Source organism: Aegilops tauschii, chromosome 2 (genome assembly GCF_002575655.3).
Source record: "Aegilops tauschii subsp. strangulata cultivar AL8/78 chromosome 2, Aet v6.0, whole genome shotgun sequence".
Taxonomy (NCBI): domain Eukaryota; kingdom Viridiplantae; phylum Streptophyta; class Magnoliopsida; order Poales; family Poaceae; genus Aegilops; species Aegilops tauschii.
Window position 1 is genome coordinate 360,555,616 of NC_053036.3, and position 25,657 is coordinate 360,581,272.

The following is a 25,657-nucleotide window of genomic DNA, read 5'->3' on the forward strand; positions in this document are numbered from 1 at the left end:
TGCAGCGGCGGCTGCGCGCGTGCCGGCGCTCCGGGAGGAGTACCAACTCGCCTCGACCCTCTCCGGCACGCTAATCTACCACACCCTCCACGGCAACGAGCCCCCGCCCCGTGAGGACGACTTCGGCGACTCCGACGACGAGTAGATGCTAGTATGAACTATCTAGTCTAGTTGTTTCAGTTTGACCTATCTATCGGTGTGCTATGTGCGAAACTATCTATCTAGTAGTTTAATTTGCTTGTATGTATGAACTATGTTTGTGGAACTACGGTGATGGCTATGACGCGAAGGCTTGTGGAGCTATCTATGTTTGAAATCGAGTACAAATCTGACGACATTTAACAAAATCTATCATGCGAGGAGGCCACCGTCCCGTAAATTTTGTTTACAAGATACTATAAACGAAATTTACAGGACAGTTGTATACCGCTCTAAGCATCACATAACAAAAGTATGAACAATTAGCACGGGAAGGACCCAAAATAGTATTCTCTATACATCAACGCCTTGTTCGCGAAAACATCCAAGGAAACTATCGAATATATCCCCATCTTCCCTTTTATCCACGTCCATCTTTTTCCTCTTCCCCTCGCGGCGGCGTCGTGGGTGGAACCCGCTCCAGGCATTCTTCCACCGAAGAATCGGGACGTAGGTAACGAACCCTAACTTGTTTGGACTGCTCCGATCTTTTCTCCTGATGATCTAATTCTCTGTTTCTCTTGGATCGGTACCCCAACCCCGTCCAGTTTTCCGCGGCTAGATTTGGCGTCGGGAGAGGAAATTCGATCTGAAAATGGGGTTGTTCCGGGCCGCGTCGGGTTTAGCCCGGGTGGCGCTGCGGAGGAGCCTGTCGCGCGCTCCGGCGAGCCCGTTCGCCGGCCCCGCGCCGCGGTACTTCCACTCGACGCTCCCCCGGCGGTACGCGGCGCCTGAGCCCCGCGCCGTGCCGCTCTCGCGCCTCACCGACAGCTTCCTCGATGGCACCAGCAGCGTGTACCTCGAGGAGCTGCAGCGGGCGTGGGAGGCGGACCCGACCTCCGTCGACGAGTCCTGGGACAACTTCTTCCGGAACTTTGTCGGGCAGGCCGCCACGTCCCCCGGCATATCCGGCCAGACGATCCAGGAGAGCATGAGGCTGCTGCTGCTCGTGCGCGCGTACCAGGTGAGCGGCCACATGAAGGCCAAGCTCGATCCTCTCGGGCTGGAGCAGCGCCCGGTTCCGGATGTCCTGGACCCGGCGTTCTACGGCTTCTCTGAGTCTGATTTGGATCGGGAGTTCTTCCTCGGGGTGTGGAGGATGGCTGGGTTCTTGTCGGAGAATCGGCCTGTGCAGACACTTCGTTCTGTGTTGGGACGCCTGGAGCAGGCCTACTGTGGCACCATTGGTTACGAGTACATGCACATACCTGACCGCGAAAAGTGCAACTGGCTGAGGGAGAGGATCGAGACAGTTAACCCAAGGGAGTACACCTATGATCGTCGCCAGGTCATGCTCGACAGGCTCATCTGGAGTACGCAGTTTGAGAATTTCCTGGCACAGAAGTGGACCACTGCAAAGCGTTTCGGCCTGGAAGGTGCAGAGACACTGATTCCTGGTATGAAGGAGATGTTTGACAGGGCAGCTGATCTTGGTGTAGAGAGCATTGTCATTGGGATGCCACACAGAGGCAGGCTCAATGTCTTGGGAAACGTCGTACGTAAGCCCTTGCGACAGATCTTCAGCGAGTTTAGTGGTGGTACCAAGCCTGTCAATGAGGGGGAGGGTTTGTATACAGGGACAGGCGATGTCAAGTACCATCTAGGAACTTCATATGATAGGCCTACCAGAGGTGGGAAACATATCCATCTATCGTTGGTTGCAAATCCAAGTCATTTGGAAGCAGTCGATCCTGTTGTTGCTGGGAAGACCAGAGCAAAGCAGTACTATTCCAATGATCTTGACAGGACCAAGAATCTAGGGGTGCTATTGCATGGTGATGGAAGCTTCTCAGGGCAGGGTGTTGTGTATGAGACCCTGCATCTGAGTGCACTTCCAAACTACACCACCGGTGGAACAATTCATCTTGTGGTCAATAATCAGGTTGCATTCACTACTGATCCGATGTCAGGGAGATCTTCACAGTATTGTACAGATGTAGCCAAAGCATTGGATGCTCCAATTTTCCATGTGAACGGTGACGACTTGGAGGCTGTGGTTCATACTTGTGAACTTGCTGCGGAGTGGAGGCAAACATTTCATTCTGATGTAGTGGTGGATATTGTATGCTACCGTCGATTTGGGCATAATGAGATTGACGAGCCCTCCTTCACCCAGCCTAAAATGTACAAGGTATTGTCCAGACCCCACCCCGCCCCCAAAGGAAAGAAAAAAGGAAAACACCATTATGATTATGATCTGGCACACAATTCTATATGCATTTGGCCTTTTCATTCTTAATTTTAGTCCTGATTATTCCTTACTTTTGACTAAACACCATCTTTGGAACTCTGGCTAATTATCATTTAGTAGACATAACTGTGAGCCTTAAGACGCCTTAAGTATTTTACTTATCTATTGGTAAACAGAACTAGAAAGATTGCCATGAATCAGCAATAAAACTGATTCTGCGTAATAAAATAGCGATATTACTATACAAGCAACTTAAGATATATCTTTCTATCTGAATCAGGTGATTAGGAACCACCCAAGTGCGCTTGAGATATATCAAAACCAGCTGTTAGAATCGGGGAAGATCTCCAAGGAAGATATTGACAAGATACACAAGAAGGTCAGCACCATACTGAATGAGGAATTCAAAAAGAGCAAAGACGATATCCCCAACAAGAGGGACTGGCTTTCAGCTTACTGGACTGGGTTTAAGTCCCCAGAACAGATTTCACGTATCCGAAACACCGGGTAAATGATTCTTTCCTTCCAGTTTGGTAGTTTCTGTGTTTCCCTCCACATTTTGTGTGAGTGTATTTGATGTAATGCATTTGCAACAATGCAGTGTCAAGCCAGAGATTCTAAAACGTGTTGGTGAAGCCATGACAACACTGCCAGAAACATTCAAACCTCACAGGGCTGTCAAGAAGATTTTTGATTTGCGTCGCCAAATGATTGAGACTGGGGAAGGCATTGACTGGGCAGTGGGTGAAGCACTTGCTTTTGCAACTCTTATAATTGAGGGGAACCATGTCAGGTTAAGTGGCCAGGATGTTGAGAGAGGTACATTCAGCCACCGCCATTCTGTCATCCATGACCAAGAAACTGGAGAGCAGTACTGCCCACTTGATAATCTTGTCATGAACCAGAATGAGGAACTATTTACTGTAAGCAACAGGTAAGAATTGTAGTCTGCTAACTTGTTCCAGTTAGGGGTGCACATGGGTTACTTCAGTTAGATTTCTTATATGATGAAACATGAAATCACCATAAGCAGATAGACTGAAAACTGTATCAGCTAGTTTAGTTATAATGTTGGTTTTATGTTGTACATAGTGATTGATTTTATATCCATATACATAAGAGAAAGCTTAAGGCTGGCTTGATCCACCAGTATTTGACAGTGGACACATAACTGACCAATTATGCTCATTATTGTCAACTCTGGAATGGAGAATTGACAATACCCTTTTTATTTCTAAGGAGAACGGTTAGAACATAAACAAATTGGGGCCAGTATTACTGAAGATGCAATTTGGCATGCTAAGGCTCCAAAAATTTGTCCTTAGCCAAATAATTGGTGTTTTTTGCTGATACATTCTCATGATTTTTTAGCAGCTGAGGTATGCAACAAGTTTTGTACCTGTTGAATTGAGCAGCACATGTGGCATGTGTAGCAGACATGTTGCTCAGGGATGGAATCATGGCTAAATGCATGTTGTATAATTTTGGAGCATTATATGTCCTGGGATGATCTAGAGAAATAGAAAATGACTAACTAAACACCATCTTGGAATAATTGGTAGACCCAAAACAAAGTTGGTTTAGAAGGTTGATTTCTACATGCTCATAATTGTCTGGAACTGTTAAGAAAATCTGAAGCGAGGAAACGAAGAGGAAATTCTTAGCAAATTGTTATATTCTCTGAACTGACTAAATTAGTAATTTTAGGTAGAGACTACTTGGGGTGCACTTTACGACGTCATAACCTTGTCATCTGAATATAAGCTTGTCATTTAAATAATTATTTAAATATATATATACTGATGTTGTCTCTTGATGTATTTCCCTTTTTTAATTGATCTGGTTTACCATCACCTGATGTGTGCTATAATTTGCACAGTTCCCTGTCAGAATTTGCTGTTCTGGGCTTTGAGTTAGGTTATTCAATGGAGAACCCAAACTCACTGGTTTTATGGGAAGCACAGTTTGGCGATTTTTCAAATGGGGCTCAAGTGATATTTGATCAGTTCATTAGTAGCGGAGAGGCAAAATGGCTCCGCCAGACTGGGCTTGTTGTCTGCCTTCCTCATGGATATGACGGTCAAGGGCCTGAACATTCTAGTGCGAGAATGGAGCGCTTCCTTCAGGTATCATTTTGCCCAGGTTGCAAGGATGTGGACACAAGTATCTCTTCCATTTAAAGTACCTGTATTATATGCACATAAAAGGAACATATGAGGAGAGCACTTACTGTAAATTAGCTCTTACACAATTTTATCATGGTATACACGCACAGTGCTGGAACTGCCATAACCATACACCACACTATTTATATAAATATTCCCCATTTACTGGCAAAATGTATTTTTTTCCCTCCACTTTCTTGCTTATTATGGCTTTCCTGTTCGCATGACCTAACGAGGACAAAGCTAAATACCTCATAGGCAAACCTCTTTTCATGAGAGTGCATGTTAATTGCGCAACATTTGTATTGTGCTTCCTCTACTTCTGAGTTCTATAGAAAGTTGCAACTACACCAAACTTGATTCTTAGTTGGACTTCTGTATCATGCAATTTATGGGTTGTACTTCACAACACGTGAGAGCCAAAATCCATGTAGCATTGGTGAAGCATTTTGAAGATAGTTCATTGAAATACTTGCCAAATATGTTAAATTGCATATTTTGTTAATATAAATACAAACCTGCAGAACCAACAAATTCTGCAACTATGAAGTTTCTTTCCTAGGCCTGGGTCATGGAGATCTTAAATGCTGCTACCTTTTGGTTTAGCTATATTCCTTTTTAAGAATGTCCATGATTGCAGATGAGTGATGATAACCCCTATGTTATACCTGAGATGGATCCAACACTGAGGAAGCAAATCCAGGAGTGCAACTGGCAGGTCGTGAATGTCACAACTCCTGCAAACTATTTCCATGTGCTGCGTCGCCAGGTGAATATAATAATACAACCTCCCTCCCCCCACCCCGTCCTCCTGCCCTCCTGCCCTTCGCAACCATCTTTCGGTGCATTAACCTGTATCTTCCTCTGTTTGCAGATACACCGGGATTTCAGAAAGCCTTTAATTGTGATGTCTCCAAAGAATCTCCTCCGTCACAAGGACTGCAAATCCAGTCTATCTGAATTCGATGATCTTGCTGGTCACCCTGGATTTGATAAGCAAGGGACACGCTTCAAGCGTCTAATAAAAGACCGGAATGACCATAAGGACCTTGAGGAAGGAATCAGACGTCTAGTTCTTTGTTCTGGAAAGGTAGGTTATGTTATACTTGCTGGAAGCTATACGTCCAACAAAGTTGCAAACTCAGCTTCTTCACCTACTTATTTTATAACTAACTTTGCTATGATCTAGGTGTACTATGAATTGGATGAAGAAAGAAAGAAGTCGGATTCCAATGATGTCGCAATATGTAGAGTTGAGCAGCTCTGTCCATTCCCCTATGACCTCATTCAGCGCGAGCTGAAGAGATATCCAAGTATGTGGCAAAAAATACCTTGCTCAAATATTTCCATTGCGTTGCTATATCGAGTAGTCCTTTTTCTCTTCGTGAAAACATACAAGGTTTGCATGTAGGTAGATAAACTCTTCTACCTTATATGCCAATTTTATTTGAAATGGGGTACAGAACAATAGGAAGTGATCGGTCAAGTAGGCAGGACTATGTATTTTATTAACCAGGATACCTGTTTCTAGTTAAAAAAACATTTTTGTTGATCCAGTATACTTGTGAGTATGAGATACCTCATATTGTATGCTCTAGTGAATTCTAGTAATAACCACCAAAAAGATGATGAAGCCTAGCAGCACTAAAAGTATATACTGTCTGCGTGTTTCTGTTTTGCAGATGCCGAGATTGTTTGGTGCCAAGAAGAACCGATGAACATGGGGGCGTATACCTACATCAATCCTCGCCTGCTGACTGCGATGAGGGCGCTCGGTCGTGGCAGCATAGATGATATCAAGTATGTTGGAAGGGCCCCTTCTGCAGCCACAGCTACAGGTTTCTATACTGTCCATGTGCAGGAGCAAACTGAGCTCGTGAAGAAGGCGCTGCAGCGAGACCCCATCAAGTCTCCGCTCTGAACATGTAGATTCTTTGCATAGCCATCAGAACTTCTGATCTCCTACCATGCAGAAAAACAACAGGTCTTAATTACACCTCTTCAGCCATTTGGTGAATAATCGTTATGCATGTGTGGTGCCGCACATTAGAAACGGTCTGAGGTCCATTTTGAGTGCATAATTTTTTCCCGTCAAAGCTTTTTGGTCTACATCCTTTTGTTTTTCTGGGTGCTAAGGTTAAACAAGCTGTATCCAGTTCTCCCTTTGCCAATAAAGAAGTGTACCCAGTACTGATGTATGTATGTCCTACGAGACGCTCCGTCCCTACGGCTGTGCCTAGTTTATGATTCCAGTCTGTCTCTCTGAAATACTTGGAAAGAAACTAGTTCAGTGAAGTACTAGCACACCATCTCCCAGGCCACTTATATGTGTGGCACATGCTTTCGTCACCAGACATGCGTTAAGCAGGCTTCTTTTGTTATTGTTATGTCTGAACTGGCCGTTTTCTTTCTTTCCTTTTCCTTTCTAGATGGAAGATCCATGACTTGCCTAATAGATCCATTTCTTTTTTGGAAAAAGAAATTTTCAATCTTGTAACCCTCATGTGCTATACACAGAAAATCGAATTGGCATCCAACAACGAGAAACTGGATTGGGGCCACCTGGGCCTCCTAACGGGCCGAGGGCCATAGCACTAGCAAAAGGACACCGGGAAATAAAAAGGGGAAAATGACGATCCTACGCTTCGACTCAAAAAAAGAAAAAGAAAAGAAGAGGCGCTTGATGTTTAAGAACAGGAAGACAGATAGCAAATGCAGTGTTCGTACACTCATTAATGGAGCTTAAGGCAAGGACCAGCTGTACAAATCCAAGCGTGATTTCTCTGTCAGTACTGTCCGGACAATGATAATCACTTGGTCCTTCCCAACTGGCTCTTGTTTGTGTCCCTTGCATAAAGCACTCATTCATTGAACGGCGGCTCCGTGGGTGCATCTCCAGATTCAGACACCGAGAGGGAACGAGATCCTCTGACGTAGGAGAAACTACTGCCGAGGGACGTTGATGCGTGTAGGCCGTTCTTTTCGCATCCAACAGCAGGAGGTGAAACCGGGTGAAAACACAACGGATGAGTTAGCTCGCCGGCACGCCCAGCTTCAGGGTCGTGGTCGGCTGTACCACGCCGACGCCGTCCTCGTCCAGGCCGCTCTCAACTAGCGCTCTTCTCGTCGTGGTCGCCGCACTGGCGCACGCCGGCCGTGTCCTCCGAGAGGAGGAGGGGTCTGGCTTCGGCCGCCGCACTCGTTCTCTGCACTAGATGACCCGTTGCGCCAATGGCGCAAAGGCCGAGTGTAAGCTAATTATTGTAAGAGCATGCATTAACATATTGTTATTCGAAAAGAATAGCTCATTCTATACGCAGTTAGTACATAAGATTGGAAATGATTCAATAAGTCATGTAGAAAATGATTCTTTTGATCTGTTTAGATTGGATAGACAATCATGCAAAGGTCTTTGGATGTGCACTTAAAGATGATAGCATATATTTCTTCCATCAAGGTTGTTTCAAAAGCATACCACATAGCAGTCTAAGCAGCAAATAACCGATAGCTAAATGCACAGGATGGTCTTAGGGGATTACATAAGATCCAAAAGGATGATAAACACGGAAGTCTTGGTAGGTATCTATACTAATACTAAGTTATATAACAAGGGGCTCTTGCAACTTGCTTATATTGAGTAGACGATCAGGCACAGTCCCTTGGAAGTGCATTTGAAGGCGAAAGCGTATACTTGCCCTTCGTTCATGTGTGCCTGACGGAAGAAGTCGCTCCAGCCTTCAGTGATGGTTGCCCTTTTGTCAACACCCTTGATAAAGCGGGCCGTGACAGCGGCAGTTCCGTCTCCAGTAGTGATTGGCAGTTCACCATGGTCAGCATCCATGTGTGGGAAATGGAACCCCTAGAAAAAGGAACGCTAAAGTACTGAAAATAATAGTAAAGGTTAGTCACTATATCATTTTATACCATGCTATTATATGAAACCGGACAGAGTAATTGCAAAGGACTACCATTCTTTTGCCTTGTGTTGCAAATGTTTCTGTCATGTGGCACACATAGTAGTTATCAGGCGTGGTGGTGCTGCGGATGATCTTTCGCAGTGTACGGACATTATGGTTGTAGAGCTTAACTGTGTTGGCCCACACAATGTGGTGACTAAACTCATCTAAGTAGTGGATGCAAGGCTCACCTATGTTAAGTTGTACAAAGTTATATCTTTTAGTAGTTGTTGCGAGAGTTGATGGAATGAGAAGAGTAATGTAGCTCTTACCATGGATTTTCTTGCCTTTGAACTTTTGGATTGAGTTTGCTTTCCATGGGCGATGAATTTACTCGTATGCCTTATTGTGCTTCTGACAAGTGGTTCGTTTGTGTTGAATAGATAAGGAGATCATGGTAAGAGTTTGCAATAGCAAATAGAGGACAACATAAACAAACAGAGGGGCTAATTAGCTTGTGTGTACTCGTGAAAGATAGAAAAGACTATCTATTGTATATGGTCAGTGGGAAGCAGTAAGCAGTGCTTTTACATGTAACAGCAAATAAATCAGAGCATTAATGAATAGCAAACAGAACACCTACTGGACCCTGAAAGAATTTGTTTTATTACATAATTGATCAACTTGCATGCATAAGTGATAAAAAAAGACTGATCAATCATAAGTATGTTTTTCAGAATTACCATTGGTAATTGGTCACCGCTGGTATCACTGGTTGTGTCTACCTCCTCTTGTTTAACAGCTGTCATCTGAAAGAAGTAGTAGAATAATTAAGCTGATTTATCTGACTGTGGTTTTGCTTGGATGACTAACAGTGATGCATGTGTCTTAATACGGTGAGACTTCATAGGCCATTGGTGGTAAAAGATGCTCATTATATTTCATTAATAATCCTAATCCTCAAAAATCTTATTTCTTCACGTGTGAGGTGAAGTATATCGCTCAATGCCAAAGCCACCGGCCTTGTCGTCATTGGCGGTGGGTGAAATCGATGGCATCCGATCGAACCCAGTAGGCGGCGGATCTCTCTGGCCTCATCTTCAAGGTCTGTGAAGAGCACAACGCACTCGGCGTTGCGGATGAAGATCTCATGGTGCTTGACCGTGCGAGTGCTCTTCATGGACTCAAAGATTGCCCAGTTCTCGAAGACGATATTCAGTGAGACAAAAAACTGTATGGAAATAATCAGGATGGGATAGTGCTTTTAAGCACTATATCTAGAACCAGAGCCATGGCAAAAATTATGGTGATTTCATATGTAAATAAACCTGAAAAAGTAGCAAGATGACTCAGACCGAAAAACAAATCTCTTGACAGTGCTCTTTGGCAAGTGCTGCAGAAATGGATAAAACTCAGTCACAGTCTCTATACCAACGTTTCCTGTAGGCTGGGTGTAGTATAAAGATTTTGGGAGCTATAGTGTCTTTCAGCATAGCATCTAAAATAATCCTTGGTGGAATGTGTACAGGATCCATTAGGAAATCCTAAGATGATCTTGTAAGTGTTAGATTATCGCTCATAAAAAAGGCTATATAAGGTTAACCTGTACATCCCCGCAAAAAAAGGTTAACATGTACATGCTATTTATCTCTTATAATATCTATCTTTGCAAAGGAAAAAAAATGTAGAATAAAACCAAATATCATCTATGGAATAAAAACTTAGTACCGTTATCTAAAATAGTACATCATAAATCATCTATCCTATCATTAGTATGCAGTATGCAGTATATCATTTCTCATAGCTGGAAAGAGACCATGCATCATAACCAATATGGAGAAAGTAAGGAAGGGAATGGGCACACCAGGGACCAATGACGTTTATGTGATGAGGTATTTACCAGAATGGAGATGGTCCGAGACCTAGAAAGAAAAAAATAGAAGCAAAATATGTGTAGCTTAGCTGAATGGGGGAGATGATTCCAAACTTGCAGATTCAGAATTAATGGGAATGCTTCCCCGTCGGCAGCGGCCACATGACCACAGCCTAGGTGTCATGGTCATCTTGAGATCGAGCGATGACCGATCGTTCCTCCCACATCAATGACCACAGCAACGCAGGGGATAGTGCCATCTCGCGATCAAGCATAATGATGGCCACAACCCTAGGTCAAACACCGCTACCTTGGCAAGTCCGCTGACCACAAGGTACCTTTGTTGCAAAAAATAACCATACGACATGTCACAGGATATTGCGCAGACATGGCAGCCAATCACAAGGTCGTGAAGGATGACTATAATGTATTAACATTGCAGCAGTTAAGTTTCTATGAGTGGAACAATGAAAAATTATTATATAAGCCTACTTAATCTAGTCATGATCTATAACCAAAAGTAGTTATCTTTTCAAAAACAGGGAGGCACACTCTCACATATCAGTTCTTAGTAATTATAGAATGCCCATTATATATTAACTGAAGTAAAACCAAGCATGTATGTACAATGAATTTCAGGAATAAAAACTTTTTGGGAAATTATAGTAGATCCTAAACAAAAATAAAATACAAAATAGAAAGGTACTTTGACATGGCCTTCCATCAGTGTATTCATTTGTCTTCTATTGATCACCCACACCTGAAATGAAAATAAAAGGATGGCTTCTCATTTTGGTCTAAAAAATTAGATCAACAAATGATAAATAAAAATTAATGTTAATAATTTTGTAACTGCAATAAATATGGCATCAGGACCAAAAGATGCTCAAATAACATCAATGCCTAAACTGTAGTAGCATGCAGATATAACATCCTTTTTGTCTCATAAACCAAAGGAAGTTCAGAATATACCATCTTAAATCGGTGTGAGCGCCTTGGCTTGCATCATCTCCTAGTTGACCTGAGCTACAAATGCAATACAGGTCAATACTCTGATTTCATTGACCCTATTTTGCACAGGTCAATACAGAAGGAACCAAATCAGTCAATAGTGATACTCTGAAGAAATGCTTACCATATTTTTATAGAGATGCAGAGGGAGAGGGAGCGGGAGAGGGTCTGAGTCTGATGGTGTAGAAGAAGCCGGAGAGGAAGACGACCATGCGGTCTGCGCCTGCCATGAAGAGGCGATTGTTTCCGTTCATGGCGCCGCCGAAGTGGTTATCGGGGGCAGACAGGATGGGAATCTCCGCGTCCGCGGCGTGGGGGTGCTGCGGCGGCCACCTCGTCCTCTCCACGAAAGCTTCATGTCCTCGTCCATCTCTCAAGTGTGGTGGTGCCCATGCCTCTCCTGCTAAGAGTTGAGGAGCGGCGAAAGCTTGGGTTAGGAGCAGCTATGGCAAGAGCACAACAGGGCAAGATAAACGGGGAAGGAGAAGGTCGATGTACCTCTGCAAGGAGCGAAGGAGAGGGGCTTGAGTAGCAGGCTGCACCCTTCCTGACGAAGAAAGAACGCTGGTCGACCGACGGCGCTCCTCGCACACGCATCTGCACCTGCCGCTCCTGGGTCGAGCCGGCAGGTTCAGCAGGAAAAATAGTTGAAGGATGCAATAAATGGCATCTCAAATTTTGTAGCCCAAGAACAAACATACATTTAGATAAGAAGAATTGAACACATACCTCAAAGGGAAGCATGACGAACATTGATGTTATCATGGGAAATATGCAAAGAGCATCAGGGGTCGTTAGATCTGTAAGCCATGGAGCTCCAGCCCCTTTTAAAAATGGAACTTTCTCAGCCACGTTTGATATCTAGAAGCATGACAGAAAATCGAAATGCCTGCCTGAAATTATCAGTCGAATGCTTTAGACTTGAAAGAGAAGAAAATCACAGTTCAAAACCTCTGCACGAAAATAACCCTTGCATACACCAGTACAACAATGAAATACCAACATGTGCTCAGTTTCAGGAGCCAAGCAACAAGTTAAGCCAAAGCTGAAGCAATTAGCATCTTGTAGAACGATGGGCAAATATATACTAAGATATATACACAATGGTTGCTTTCTTGATACTTTCTTTTCCTCAGTTTACCTCTTGAATAATGACAGGATATGATTTACTATTTGAAGTGAACAAGTTTTTCAGCAGTATCATGGGCAAATAAAACTAATTTCTTACATAGATCAACAGAAGTAAAAGAAAATTATAATGAAAAGCTACAACAACAATAATCTCATATCTGAAGTGTCATTCTTGTCCATTGGTAAATGTAGAATACATAGAAGGACGGGCATGAGGAGAAGAAGGAGAGTGGGAGGAAAGGTACCAGGCCGATCTCTTTCCAATGAGGTTCAGCTGTGACCTGGAGGAGAGGCAGGAGGAGAGGCAAGAGGAGAGGCGGGGGGAGAGAAGCCTCTGTCGTTCGTAAGACCATGGCCACACTGATCGGCCGCTCGTCATCACCATTCTGGATGCATCTTGATGGCAGGAGAGGCACCTCTCCATCAGCGGCCACTGCCTCCTCCTCCCCTGCCTTTCCCAATGTTGCCGCCGCCATAGCCCCTGGCGCCACGAATCCCCTCCTGTCTCTCTCTCCCTCGCCGCCCTCACTCTCATCCCGCCGGTGTTTAGGTGTGACGACGCGGTGGAGAGGCCTGGAGGGGAGGAAGAGGAGGCGATGCAGAGAGAAGGACGGGCGTGGGGCTCGAGGACGGAAGGCGAGCCACCACCAACTACCCTAGGCGCCTCAGGCCACGCCCTGGCCGCGCCTCGCGCACGAGCCCGGCCGCATGTGCCCCGCCCGCTACCGCCCGTCGGCTCTGCACGCCGCGCCCCGTGCCGCCCGCGCGAGCCCGCTGCTGCTTCTGGGCGCCAACCGCGCGCGCTACTGCCGCCAAGCTGCTGCTCGCCCCGCCTGGCCGCCCCATGCGCGCCTCGTTCACGCACCGCACGCGCCGGCCGCGCCCTGCCCCGCGCCCTCCAGCGCCGCCCCGCGCACGCCCGGCGCTGCTCGCTTCCGCTGCGCCCTTCCGCAGCCACCCACGCCTGCCGCCGCCGTGGCCCGACCGCGTCCGCCTCCCTGCACCGCCCGCCTACGCCTGCCGCTGCGCGCCCACAGCTGCTGTCGCCGCCGCCGCGTAGAGGGGATGGGATGCGGGAGGGGAGGATGGAGGAAGAGGGAGACTTGTGGCGGCTGTGAGGATTGGTGGAAAGGGGTAGGGTTTGCGAGGTGCCACGATTGGCGGATTGGGTGTGGGCGACGAGTGCTCCAGTCCACCCCACTTTTCACCGCATATCATCTATTTTTTGCACACGAGTGCACGCACAAACCGCACACTGCAGCGCTGGTCCCACGCAGTTGCCTGGCCCAGTTGTCATGCACCAGAACCCAAATTCATTGCGTGAGTTAAGACAGACGGTGGGATATTTGACAGAGAGATGAAAAAGACAGAAAACTTTCCAGCGATGTAGATCGGGTGAACGAGATCGAAGGAGCGACGCGAGTGCCCCAGGTGAGCGGGTACTTAGAAGGGTTTATATGTTCAATTTCCGCCCTAGCGTACGCTGGTCGTGTCCTTCGAGAGGAGTACGAGTCTGACTCTGAGGCCTCACAGAAGCCCTTCCAGCCGAGGCTCCGTCGCCGTTTACGAGTGGCCCCTTGAGGAAAGACTGTGGTAGCACCGGAGGAAGAGTCTATGGCGATGCCATCGTCGATGTCTTCGTGTTTCTGCGTTCTTGTTCATGTTTGTCTCTCGACGGCACAGAGGACCAGCGCGGTGGCCAGCACGATACGAGGGCTGGTTGAGAGCAGCCTGTACGGCGTGGTGCAGCCGACCACGACCGTGGAGCTGGACGTGCCGGCGAGCTGTGCGTGTTGAGTATATATGTTGTGCATATTTATGTATTGAGCCGACCTTTTAGTTGCTTTGTATAGTAGAGGTCATGACCCATCTTTGTACATCATATATACGTGACTTTGCACATGAGCAATACATCGTGCAATTCATACATCATATATGGTATCAGTTTTTTAGGTTTCTTTCCTCACTTCCACTCCATCGCCGCGCGTCTACCCCGCGTCGCCGCCACCACTGCTCCAAGCCGCCGCCGCCGCCCGCGCCCTCCCGTCGCGCCCGCCGCTGCCGCTTCCCACTTCCCAGCCGCCGCCGCCCGCGCCCGCCGCCGCCGCTTCTCACTTCCCAGCCGCCGCCGCCGCCCGCGACCCTCCCGTCACGCCCGCAGCCGCTGCTCCACCCGCCGCCGTGCCGTCTAACCCTAGCCGCCGCAGCTTCCCTAGCCGCGGCCTCGCCCGAACACCACCCTGAGCCGCCCGCCCCCTCCCTCCTGAACCCTAGTTTTTGTATAGTTGAGGTCATGGCCCATCTTTGTACATCATATATACGTGCCTTTGCACATGAGCAATACATCGTGTAATTCGTACATCATACAGTGCATTGTGTTTTAACAGAATTCATCTCCCGCCGTTGGATGCGAAAAGAACGGGCTGTACGCATCTACGTCCCTCAGCAGTAGTTTGTCTTACGTAAGAGGATCTCGTTCCACTGAGAGACCCATTTATCATTCAAACACGTTTAATGCAATTATGTTTATCATATAAGCCGTAGTACTCCCTCCGTTCCATAATACTACGCCTGTCCTGATTTATTGGTCCTCATTGTATCTTGTGCCAAATTTTGATCATAGATTGAACTAATAAAATGTTCACGTATGTCATAAAAAATTATATCATTGAAAACTATGTTCAAATACGAACCCAACGATATATTTTTTGTTGACATGCATTAACATTTTATTAGTTAAATCTTTGGTCAAACTTTGGCACAAATTACAAAAAGGACCAATAAACTAGGATGGAGGTAGCACGAACTAAAACCACGACAAGCATTATGGAACGGAGGAGTATTTGTTAAATACGGCACAAAATATGTGCAACCATCTTTTTTTATCATTAGGAAATCTATGTTTTTATCCTCCTTCCGCCAAAATCGGAATATCGCTTTTAATGTAGATAGTCGCAAAAGCTTTACCGTCATTATATACATGTTTCTTTGCCCATCAATATATTTGTCAATTACTCCCTCCGTTACTAAATATAAGTCTTTTTAGAGATTCCAATGAAGGACTGCATACGGAGCAAAATGAGTGAATCAATACTTTAAAATATGTTTATATACATTCATATGTAGTTTGTATTGAAATCTCTAAAATGACTTATATTTAGTAAAGGAGGGGGTAATTTACATGAAGACTAGGGAGTCAGGGGGGCTCTCTTTCCCGGCTCCCCCCCTATTCTTCAAGAAAAAGTCTCCTTCTTCCTCCCGTCGGCACCGCCGTTGGTCCACCCGCCCTCTCATGGCCTTTGGCCCGTGGAGGTGTGGAGGATCTCGGCCCCTCGCCGGCGGGAGGGACCCTGATGTCGTTTTTGTTAGGTACACCGTCTTGGTTGGGGTTGTGTGGCGGTGACGATGTCCCTCGGTAGGAATAATGTCTCCCACGTTTGATCCCCGTCCCGGTGGTGCGTCTAGCATCGTCGGAGGGTGTGTGGAGGCGTGTCTCCGTTGGATCTCACGGGATTCGCTCGGTGCTGGTCTTCTATTTGGATCCAGTTTTTGTCCGTCTTTGTTCGTGTGGTTACAGGTGTGATCTTTCTGATCTACGACTCTCTTCATTGCCGATGGTTGCTGCTCTGGTGCGCTGGTCCTTTGGGGCCTTAGCACGATGACTTCCGACCGTCTACTACAATAAGATTTGCCCGATTCCGGTGAAGGAGGGGTGATGACGGTGTCGCGCCTTCAACTCGCTCCAGTGCTTGTAGTCGTCGCTAAGTAGTCCATGAATCTGGTTGTAATTTTCATTATCTCTATCATTTTTTATACTGCCATGATTGACAATGAATATATTAGAAAGTTGTGTCGTAAAAAATAATAATACATGAAGACTGTGGACGCGGCTCCTCTGACGTACGGCGCACACACTGACGTGTGGACCTGGACCCATGCGTCAGTGGCCCAACGTCAGGTGGCCGTACGTCAGGGGATCCGGCTCCGGAGACTGTTATGTATGCAAGCAAATAAAACTAGGTTTAACGAGTCTTCCTTGTAACACCAAAATGCAAAGGAAGTGAGTCTGGCTCGCTTGGTCGGGGACAGAATGTACATCGCCCCATCATCTTGGCTTCCGTTTCTAGTGGGAAACAAACAAGAAAAAGATTGCAAAGGCAAATGTTATTTACGAAAGAAAAAAGTTCATTTTACTACCCTGAATAAAGTTGATGGTTCACATAACCCTTGATGTTTTTTTCTGTTCCCTCACCCCCTAAACAATCCAATACCGGCTAAAAAACTCCTCTGAGTGGTTTGCCTCAAGCTGGTGCTGACGTGGCAATGGTCAAAGGCGGTTTTGACCTGCGGGTGAGTTGTCCCTACAATTTTTTAAAAAGCAATCAGCCCCTTATTAATGCAAATGGGTTCTTGTAAAAAAAATTAAAAAGCAATTAGGTCCCTGTTAAAAGGAAACAAAAGCAATCGGGTCCCTGCTTGGCCCGCGGTGGTTGGCCGGCGACAACCATCGCTCCGAGCCATCAACTCCCTTGGTGATGTACGTCGATGACCACCAGCAGCAGCAAGGCCGCGTCCATGGCGATGCTCTTGAGGGCGTCGGTGGCGACACAGATGCACTGGTAGTCCGCGAAGAGGAGCTTGGGGGCGGCGTGCGTTTGGATGGCAGCGACGCTGGTGGCGGCCAGGCCGGTGTTGATGACTGCGCCGGCCATGGGGACTGCGAAGTGCAGACGACGGCGACGCAAGGAAGGAAGGTGACGGCGGACCGTTCTGTTTCGGTATGCGATGACCCGACTCCTGCCATGGTCAGCAGCGGCTAGAACAGGGTAGGGAGGAGCGGGTCCGGCGGTGAGGCGGCAGATCCAGGCGGGCTCAGGCGTGAGGGAGATCAGGGGAGGGGCTCTAGATCGAGCGAGCTCGGATCCGATAGCGAGTTGTTTGGGAGGCGGCCATGGCAATTTGGAGCAGATCGGGGCGAGCTCCATGGAGGTCCTGCGGCAACCAGCGGTGCCGGGTTGGTTGGCCGGCGGCGTTCACAGGTCAAAACCGCCTTTGACCATTGCCACGTCAGCACCAGCTAGAGGAAAACCACCCAGAGGCGTTTTTTGGCCGGTATTGGATTGTTTAGGATGGTAAGGGAAAAAAAACATCAGGGGGTATGTGAACCACCAACTTTCTTCAGGGTAGTAAAATGAATTTTTTTCTTTACGAAACATCCTTTTTCTCCGGTCTATAGTATATATATATATATATATAGTTCCTGCAAACATGACACTCATAATATAAGGAATGTTGTACGAAGGTATAGTTGACTTTCCAGCTACGAAAAAAAAGCTATGAAGGTAGCTCAAGCATTATACAACATGGTGGCTATAAACAAAGATCTTACAACATATGCCCAAGCAAACGGTGTCTTTGATGCCTCGTATTTTGTAGATAAAGAAAAAGAAGTAGTAGATGCAAACTGCTTTTATTTCCAAACACGCGCCAAGATCCACTGTAGCAGGAGCCACAGTTCGGAAACAAGAAGAGACAGGTCCTTTGCCTGCACGGACGCGCTATTAAAGGCGAAATAAAATAACCTTCCGGAAAATGACACTGCACATAATGCCTGCCTGCTCCAGTCCGGTGAAAGTTTGCAGGGCACTGTGCAGTGTATGCATGTGAAAGGACAGCTCGCTACTATGGTAAATTCATCAATCAATGCTCGCCGGTCCGGCCCTCCAGTTCGTAGTCCTAGCAAAACCCCAATCTGATATCCAGACCTGAAAACCAACTACTCCTTCCAAATATATCCAAATAAGAAAATGAGGTAGGAGTACTAGCACCCCCGCCGTTGGTTTTTCTAGCCGTTGCAGCTTAATTAATTGGTATACTATATGTACCATTATCATTCTTAATCTGCATGACCGTGCTGTCCACGGAGGCGTGCATGCGTCAAAACATCTCATTTTTCTGCCAGTTTTAAGGTGAGCGCTGCTTGCCTGGCCAGCGTCACCTGCCTCCCACCCCGCTCCAGTAGCCACCCCCCTCGTCGTCATTTCCCTCCTGATCCCATGGATCACCTGGATCCCGACATCCCACGAGTGTCTATTGTCGTGCATATCACCCCCTCCCCCCCCCCCCCCCCCCCCCCCGCCGCCGTTAAGCGAGACTCACCTTTCCCTCAGAGGAGATCCACTGCTTTGGTCTCACGGGGCGGTGGCGCCAGAGGATTTGCCGAATTTGCGCCGGCGGCGGTGGGATGCGTGGTCGAATCAGATCCAGAGACGGTCCAGCGAATGGAGAGGGGCTCCAAGGAATTGCGCCGAGGCAGAAAGCAGAAGTCCAGCTCGATCTCCGCGCAGAGTGGCTGCGAGATGTCCAGATCTGGCAGCGCACGCTTGAGTTCGAGTTTAGGCTCATGGCTGCTACTTGTGAGATGCGTTGTGGTTTCCCCTAAGAGGAGGGGATGATGCAGTACAGTAGAGATAAATATTTCCCTGAATTAAGAACCAAGATTATCAATCCAGTAGGAGAACCACGCAACACCTCGTTAGCAGTACATACACACAAAATAATAAATACTTGCACCCAACGCGAACGAGAGATTCGGCGGTTATTTGCAAAGATTAAATTTTGTAGTGATTGATAGATAGATAGAACACAAAATAAATAAAGTAGAAAAATTGCAGCAATGTATTTTTGGATTTTAATATATGATAAAATTAGACCCGGGAGCCATAGTTTTCACTAGAGGTTTCTCTCTTGAAAATAGTATAAGGTGGGTAAACAAATTACTATTGGGCAATTGATAGAAAAACGAATAATCACGACGATATCCAAGACAATGATCATGTATATAGGCATCACGTCCGAGACAAGTAGATCGACTCCTGCCTGCATCTACTACTATTACTCCACACATCGACTGTTATTCAACATGCATCTAGGGTATTAAGTTCATAAAGAACGGAGTAACGCCTTAAGCAAGATGACATGATGCGAACAAATTAAACTCACGCATGAATAGACCCTATCTTTTTATCTTTAATGGGAATGATACAAATACATGTCATGTCCCTTTCTGTCACTGGGATTGAGCACCGCAAGATTGAACCCATCACAAAGCACCTCTCCCATTGCAAGAGAAATCAATCTAGTTGGCCAAACCATGTCAATAGATCGGAGAGAAATACATAACTATAATAATCATGCATAAAAGAGTTCAGAGAAAACTCAAATAATATTCATGGATAATCTGATCATAAACTCACAATTCATCGGATCCCAACAAACACACCGCAAAAAGTGATTACATCGAATAGAACTCCAAGAACATCGAGGAGAACATTGTATTGAAAATCAAAGAGAGAGAAGAAGCCACCTAGCTACTAATTATGGACCCATAGGTCTATGGTAACTACTCACACATCATCGAAAGGGCAGCAAGGTTGATGTAGAGCCCCTCCGTGATTGATTGCCCCTCGGTAGAGTGCCGGAAAAGGCCTCTAGATGGGATTTCTCAAGAACAAGAACTTGCGGCAGTGAAAAAAGTATTTTGGCTGGCTCTTTGTTGGTTTCCCGATTTTAGAGAGTTTATAGAGGCAGAATTAGGTCAAACGGGTGAACATGGGCCCCACGAGCCACCAGGGTGCGCCTTGGTGCCTCGTGGGCCCCTCCTTCATCTTTTGGCCCTCTCCCGAAGCTTACAGGGTCTCTTTTGTCCAGAAAAAATCTCCAAAAAGTTTTGTTGTATTTGGACTTCGTTTGCTACTCATATTCTGAAAAACCAAAAACAGGCAAGAAACAACAACTGGCACTAGGCACTAAGTTAATAGGTTAGTCCCGAAAAATGATATATAACTGCTTGTAAATGCATATAAAACATCCAAGTTTGATACGTTGGAGATGTATTAATGGAAGAAATCATCTTCACCGAATCCACATCGGAGGAGCGGGCACGCATGCGTCGCGTGCAGCCTATGCAATTGATGAAGTGGGCGATGGCCGGAGCGACGCCATCCCAACCACCAAATCGGTAACAAGTTTGGGGAATGAGAGATCACAGGTAAAATGCTGCACATGCAAAGCAACTATAGATATGCAGATGGGACAGTGGCCCGTGATTGATATGAAATCAGTGCAGGAAATCTAGAGTTTAGTGAAGGATGGCCGCATCTGGCGCTTGAAATTGGGTTTGAGCTCTCGACACGGACCAGTGAACACACGAATCTGATGCTTGGTTTGGCCTCTGCATATCATCTGGGTCACGCCTGCTGCCATGGCCTCAACCCTTGATCTGCTGGAGGAAAATCAAATCAGGCGAGGGCAGAGGTTGGTGGCACAATACAGAGCGCAACTCCAACGAGATTTGAGAATTTCAGCTGCATGGAGAGACAATTATTAGAAGCTGGTGTCGAGAATCATCATAGTTGCCACCGAAGAGGAACTCCGAGTTCAGTTGCAGGGGAGGAACAGGTCTACGGAGGAGATGATTGCCTAGGCACGTTCACTGATGGAATCAACAAACCTATTTCAGAGATCATGCTGGAAGGCCTTCTGGGAAATCCAGCCTTGGGCTCCACAGAATTGAGATGCTTGCTTCCTATACCTCAGGGATCTAGCTCACGCGCGCCACTGCAGTTGATCATGGGCGACATCGGTGGTTTCAATTTCGTTCAGAAGCTACAAGGGCGCCAGAGTTCGAGCGTAGAAAATTCAGTTAACAATGAGGCATTCCATGTGGGCGATGAGGTCACAACGCACTTCGCCCAACTCTGGAGCCGATTGGAGCGTTGTGTGGATAAATCTAGGGTTGGGAGGCTACTTCAATACCCCCCTCCACACAACAACCCACTAGCCCTTCCCTCACCGCCGCCACAACTGTAGATACAACTGCCATGGAGTCCAACCGTGGGAGGAGCCGCGGAAAGAACGGGCAGGGGTGGGGAGATGGTGACCAACAGAAGCAGAAGCAGCAGTGGCAGGAGCCACCCCCGTAGATGGCGCAAGCACCGCCCCCTTTAGTTTTGGATTTGGGTTCCCGGGACAAGCACCGCCCTGGGAATTCAACGACCAATTCCATGGGGGGTACTCCCCGCCGCAACAGTAGTGGCAAGGGATACCGCCCCCATGGTTTTCCCAGCAGATGGTGCAACCCCCTCCGGGTAACATGGTGGAGATCAAGGGGTTTCTTTGAGCAACACTAGTCAAGGTTCTGGTAGCCCTGGGATCTCTTTACAAGGGAATCAGAAAAATCAGAGCAAGCAACAAAGGAAGAAGCAAGATAGCAAAGTGGCAGTTAACAACAATGCTACCTCTCTCATGTCTTATGTGAATGTGATTTGTGGTGGTCGTGGAGAGCCAGGTCATGATAAAGAGAAGTGCTCCAAGAACAGAATATGTTTCATCTGCAAGATGGTTACCCATCAAGAAGACAAATGTCCAGTCAGGAAGAAACCTCATCTAGCTGTGAGTTACTTTGGGAGTGGAGCTCCTGGATTAGGCTTCTACCATGTGGATATGTCAGATATTAACCTGTAACACTCTAGGAGACTTAAGAATGTAGGGATTGTTTTCATAGAAGATGGGAAGATCAGCAAAGAGGACCTAGCAACTGAATTCTCAGAGATTACAAAACTAACTGGCCATGGCAGATTAATGGTCTGGATGACTAGACCATGTTAGTGAAGTCCCCCCCTAAAATCCCTGTAGAATCATTTGCCAGTTACCCTTGCTTTGGCCTCCCCAAGAGCAATGTTACTGTGAAGGTTGAGGCTTGGAAAGGGGAGATTGAAGCCTCTTCCTCACAACAGTTGGTCTGGATAAAAATTACGAAGATAAATCCTAGACGGTGTGAATGGTCTATTCTAGACCAAATTACTTTTGTCATTGACACCCTAGTGGATGTGGATTGGCAATTCAAATTCAAAAGCTTCTATGAGGTGGTGAAAGTTAAGTTGTCCTGTAAAGATGCTAGCAAGATCACCAAGGAAAGAATCTTTGGAATAAATGAATAAATCTAGACAAAGTAAACTCATGCATGAATAAATCTCATCTTTTTATACTTAATGGCAATGATACAAATACGTGTCATGTTCCCTTTCTGTCACTGGGTTTGAGCACTGCAAGATCGAACCCATCACAAATCACCTCTCCCATTACAATAAAAATCAATCTAGTTGGCCAAACCAAATCAATAGATCGGAGAGAAATACATAGCTATAATAATCATGCATAAAAGAGTCCAGAGAAAACTCAAATAATATTCATGGATAATCTGATCATAAACTCGCAATTCATCGGATCCCAACAAACACATTGCAAAAAGCGATTACATCGAATATAACTCCACGAACATCGAGGAGAACATTGTATTGAAGATCGAAGAGAGAGAAGAAGCCATCTGGCTACTAACTATGGACCTGTAGGTCTGTGGTAAACTACTCACACATCATCGGAATGGCAGCAAGGTTGATGTACAACTCCCCCCCGTGATTGATTCCCCCTCTGACAGAGTGCCGAAAAAGGCCTCTAGATGGGATCTCTCGGGAACAGGAACTTGCGGCGGAAGAAATGTATTTTGGCTGGCTCTCTGTTGGCATCCCAATTTTAGAGAATTTATAGAGGCAGAATTAGGTCAAATGGGTGAACGTGGGTCCCATGAGCCACTAAGGCGCGCCTACCCCCTGGGCGCGTCCTGGTGCCTCGCAGGCCCCTCCTTCATCTTCTGGCCCTCTCCCGAAGCTTCTAGGGTCTCTTCTGTCTAGAAAAAAAATCTCCAAAAAGTTTAGTGGCATTTGGACTTCGCTTGGTAATGATATTCTGGAAAACCAAAAACAGGTAAAGAAGAACAACTGACACCGGGCACTAAGTTAATAGGTTAGTCGGAAAAAATGATATATAACTACTTGTAAATGCATAAAAACATTCAAGATTGATACTGTAATAGCATAGAACAATAAAAAATTATAGATACGTTGGAGACGTATCAGCATCCTCAAGCTTAATTCCTGCTTGTCCTCGAGTAGGTAAATGGTAAAAACATAATTTTTGATGTGGAATGCTACCTATCATATTCATCTTATAATATTTTCTTTTGTGGCATGGTTATTTGGATTCAAATGATTCAAAGCAATAGTCTATAGTTTGACATGAAGATATAAATACTCAAGCATAGTAACAAGCAGGCAGGTCTTTCAAAATATCAACACTAAAGAAAGTTAGCCCTAACACATTATGCTCAGTCATTGATCCATTCATGGAACACACCCAACATTAACCACACCCAATGCACAAGTATGACAATAGTGCTCTCGAGTTGGTGCTTTATAAGAGAAGATGGAAACTCAACATAAAAGTAAAATAGATAGGCCCTTCGTAGAGGGAAGCAGAGATTTGCAGAGGTGCCAGAGCTCAAAGTTTTAAAATAGAGATAAAATTATTTTTTAGAGGCATGCTTTTCCTGTCAACGTCACGACCGAATGTTTCCAATATTTCCCATGCTATACACATTATAGGCGGTTTCCAAACAGAAAAATAAAGTTTACCCCCCTCCACCATTCTTTCACAATCCATGGCTAGCCGTATCCACGGGTGCCTTCCAAACTTTCAACTTTCCAAGGGGAGTTTATTTTTTCATTTTCATTCATTTCGGGACTGGGCATCCATATTACCTGCCACTTTCTCATGCAATGACAAGTGAATAATCACTCATCCTGAGAATAACCCATCTAGCATGAAAGATATTGACCACCCCCTGTCGCTTCATGAGCGGTATGGGCATACAAAATGAATAGTTATTTGAATGATTAGAGTTGGCACATGCAAATTTACTTGGGACGACATGTAAATACCGCATATAGTTAGGTATAGTGGACTCATTTGGCACAACTTTGGGTTTAAGAATTTGGATGCACAAGCAGTATTCCCGCTTAGTACAAATGAATGCTAGCAAATAGATTGAGAAGCAACCAACCGAAAAACAAAAACGGTCATAAACATGCATTGAGAATAACTAACACTGAATAATGCACCATAAGTAGGATATAACTTCCTTGCATAACTATTGACTTTACGTGCATGCATAGGGAATCACAAACCTTAACACCAATATTCTTACCAGATCACAATTATTCACTATCATAACTCACATATTATCATCTCCATATCACAAAACTATTGCAAGGAATGAAAGTTATCATATCAAGTGATCTACATGAAAGTTTTTATTATATCCTTCTTGAATATTCATCACATTGGGACCAAATTCATATCTTGTGCAAATTACCATCATTACTATCAACTCTCAAAATAATATAAGTGAAGCATGAGAGTTCATCTATTTCTTCAAAATTTTATCACCGGCGTGCTCTAAAAGATATAAGTGAAGCACTAGAGCAACTGCCTAGCTCAAAAGATATAAGTGAAGCACATAGAGTATTCTAACAAATTAAGAAAAATGTGTGTCCCTCTCAAAAAGGTGTGTCCAGCAAAGATGATTGCGACAAACTAAAAAGCAAACAAAGACTCATATAATACATGATGCTCCAAGAAAAACTCATATCATGTGATGAATAAAAATATAGCTACAAGTAACATTACCGATGGTCAGTAGAAGAAAGAGGGGATGCCTTCCAGGGCATCCCCAAGCTTAGATGCTTGCGAGTCCTTGAATATTACTTTGGGGTGCCTCAGGCATCCCCAAGCTTAGGCTCTCGCCACTCCTTATTCATTCATCCATCGTGATCTCAGTTAAAACTTGAAAACTTCAGCACACAAAACTCAACAAAACCTTCGTGAGTCCATTAGTATAGTAAAGCAAATCACTACTTTAGGTATTGTTGCAAACCCATTCATATTTATTGCATTATACCTAATGTATTCTAACTTCACCATGGCTTATACCCCTGATACAATCCATAGATTCATCAAAACAAGAGAACAACGCAACGAAAACAGAATCTGTCAAAAACAGAACAGTTTGTAGTAATTCGAACAATGACCATACTTTGGTAACTCCAAAAATTCTGAAAATTAGGACATCGTGGGAAATTTTTATATCAATCATGTGTAAAACATTCAGAATTTTATCGCACTCCAGCAGATTTTAACAATTCTGCTACTGGATTCAAAAGTGTCTGTTTTTGCACAGAATCAAAGAAACTATCATCCAAATCATCCCAAAGGCTTTACTTGGCACAAACACTAA

The 25,657-nt window shown here is 45.4% G+C and overlaps 2 protein-coding genes across 3 annotated transcripts; one reads left to right on the forward strand and one right to left on the reverse strand.

The window, feature by feature from the left end:
• The first annotated feature begins 399 nt into the window (after nt 1-399).
• On the forward strand, nt 400-6,752 carry LOC109731841 (uncharacterized). 2 transcript variants are annotated; one of them, XM_020291015.4, is made up of 9 exons: nt 400-652; nt 747-2,329; nt 2,670-2,896; nt 2,991-3,323; nt 4,269-4,515; nt 5,195-5,323; nt 5,429-5,644; nt 5,744-5,867; nt 6,237-6,752. In XM_020291015.4, the coding sequence occupies exons 2-9, from the start codon at nt 794-796 to the stop codon at nt 6,473-6,475; spliced, it is 3,051 nt and encodes a 1,016-aa protein (XP_020146604.1). In that variant the 5' UTR covers nt 400-652; nt 747-793; the 3' UTR covers nt 6,476-6,752. The 2 variants fall into 2 exon arrangements, with proteins under 2 accessions (XP_020146604.1, XP_020146605.1); XM_020291016.4 differs by having other exon boundaries at nt 504-648.
• Nucleotides 6,753-7,973: 1,221 nt separating this feature from the next.
• LOC109731838 (uncharacterized) lies at nt 7,974-17,177 on the reverse strand. Its single transcript, XM_073507140.1, has 11 exons — nt 17,007-17,177; nt 14,147-14,249; nt 12,711-13,665; nt 12,064-12,227; nt 11,833-11,946; nt 11,459-11,734; nt 11,296-11,349; nt 9,194-11,083; nt 8,783-8,864; nt 8,523-8,701; nt 7,974-8,436 (listed from the first exon to the last, which is right to left on the reverse strand). The coding sequence occupies exons 1-4, from the start codon at nt 17,175-17,177 to the stop codon at nt 12,179-12,181; spliced, it is 1,278 nt and encodes a 425-aa protein (XP_073363241.1). The 3' UTR covers nt 7,974-8,436; nt 8,523-8,701; nt 8,783-8,864; nt 9,194-11,083; nt 11,296-11,349; nt 11,459-11,734; nt 11,833-11,946; nt 12,064-12,178.
• Between the last annotated feature and the right edge of the window lie 8,480 nt (nt 17,178-25,657).

What these genes read in the sequence shown, in the direction of transcription:
- LOC109731841 (XM_020291015.4), top strand. Translation starts at nt 794, where the DNA reads ATGGGGTTGTTCCGGGCCGCGTCGGGTTTAGCCCGGGTGGCGCTGCGG. An exon ending in CCCAGCCTAAAATGTACAAG is followed by an intron (nt 2,330 to 2,669) that starts GTATTGTCCAGA and finishes TATCTGAATCAG; the next exon opens with GTGATTAGGAACCACCCAAG. An exon ending in TCACGTATCCGAAACACCGG is followed by an intron (nt 2,897 to 2,990) that starts GTAAATGATTCT and finishes GCAACAATGCAG; the next exon opens with TGTCAAGCCAGAGATTCTAA.
- LOC109731838 (XM_073507140.1), bottom strand. Translation starts at nt 17,177, where the DNA reads ATGGCCGGCGCAGTCATCAACACCGGCCTGGCCGCCACCAGCGTCGCT. An exon ending in TGCTGCTGGTGGTCATCGAC is followed by an intron (nt 14,250 to 17,006) that starts GTACATCACCAA and finishes CAACACGCACAG; the next exon opens with CTCGCCGGCACGTCCAGCTC. An exon ending in GGCCACCGCGCTGGTCCTCT is followed by an intron (nt 13,666 to 14,146) that starts GTGCCGTCGAGA and finishes TGCGGTGAAAAG; the next exon opens with TGGGGTGGACTGGAGCACTC.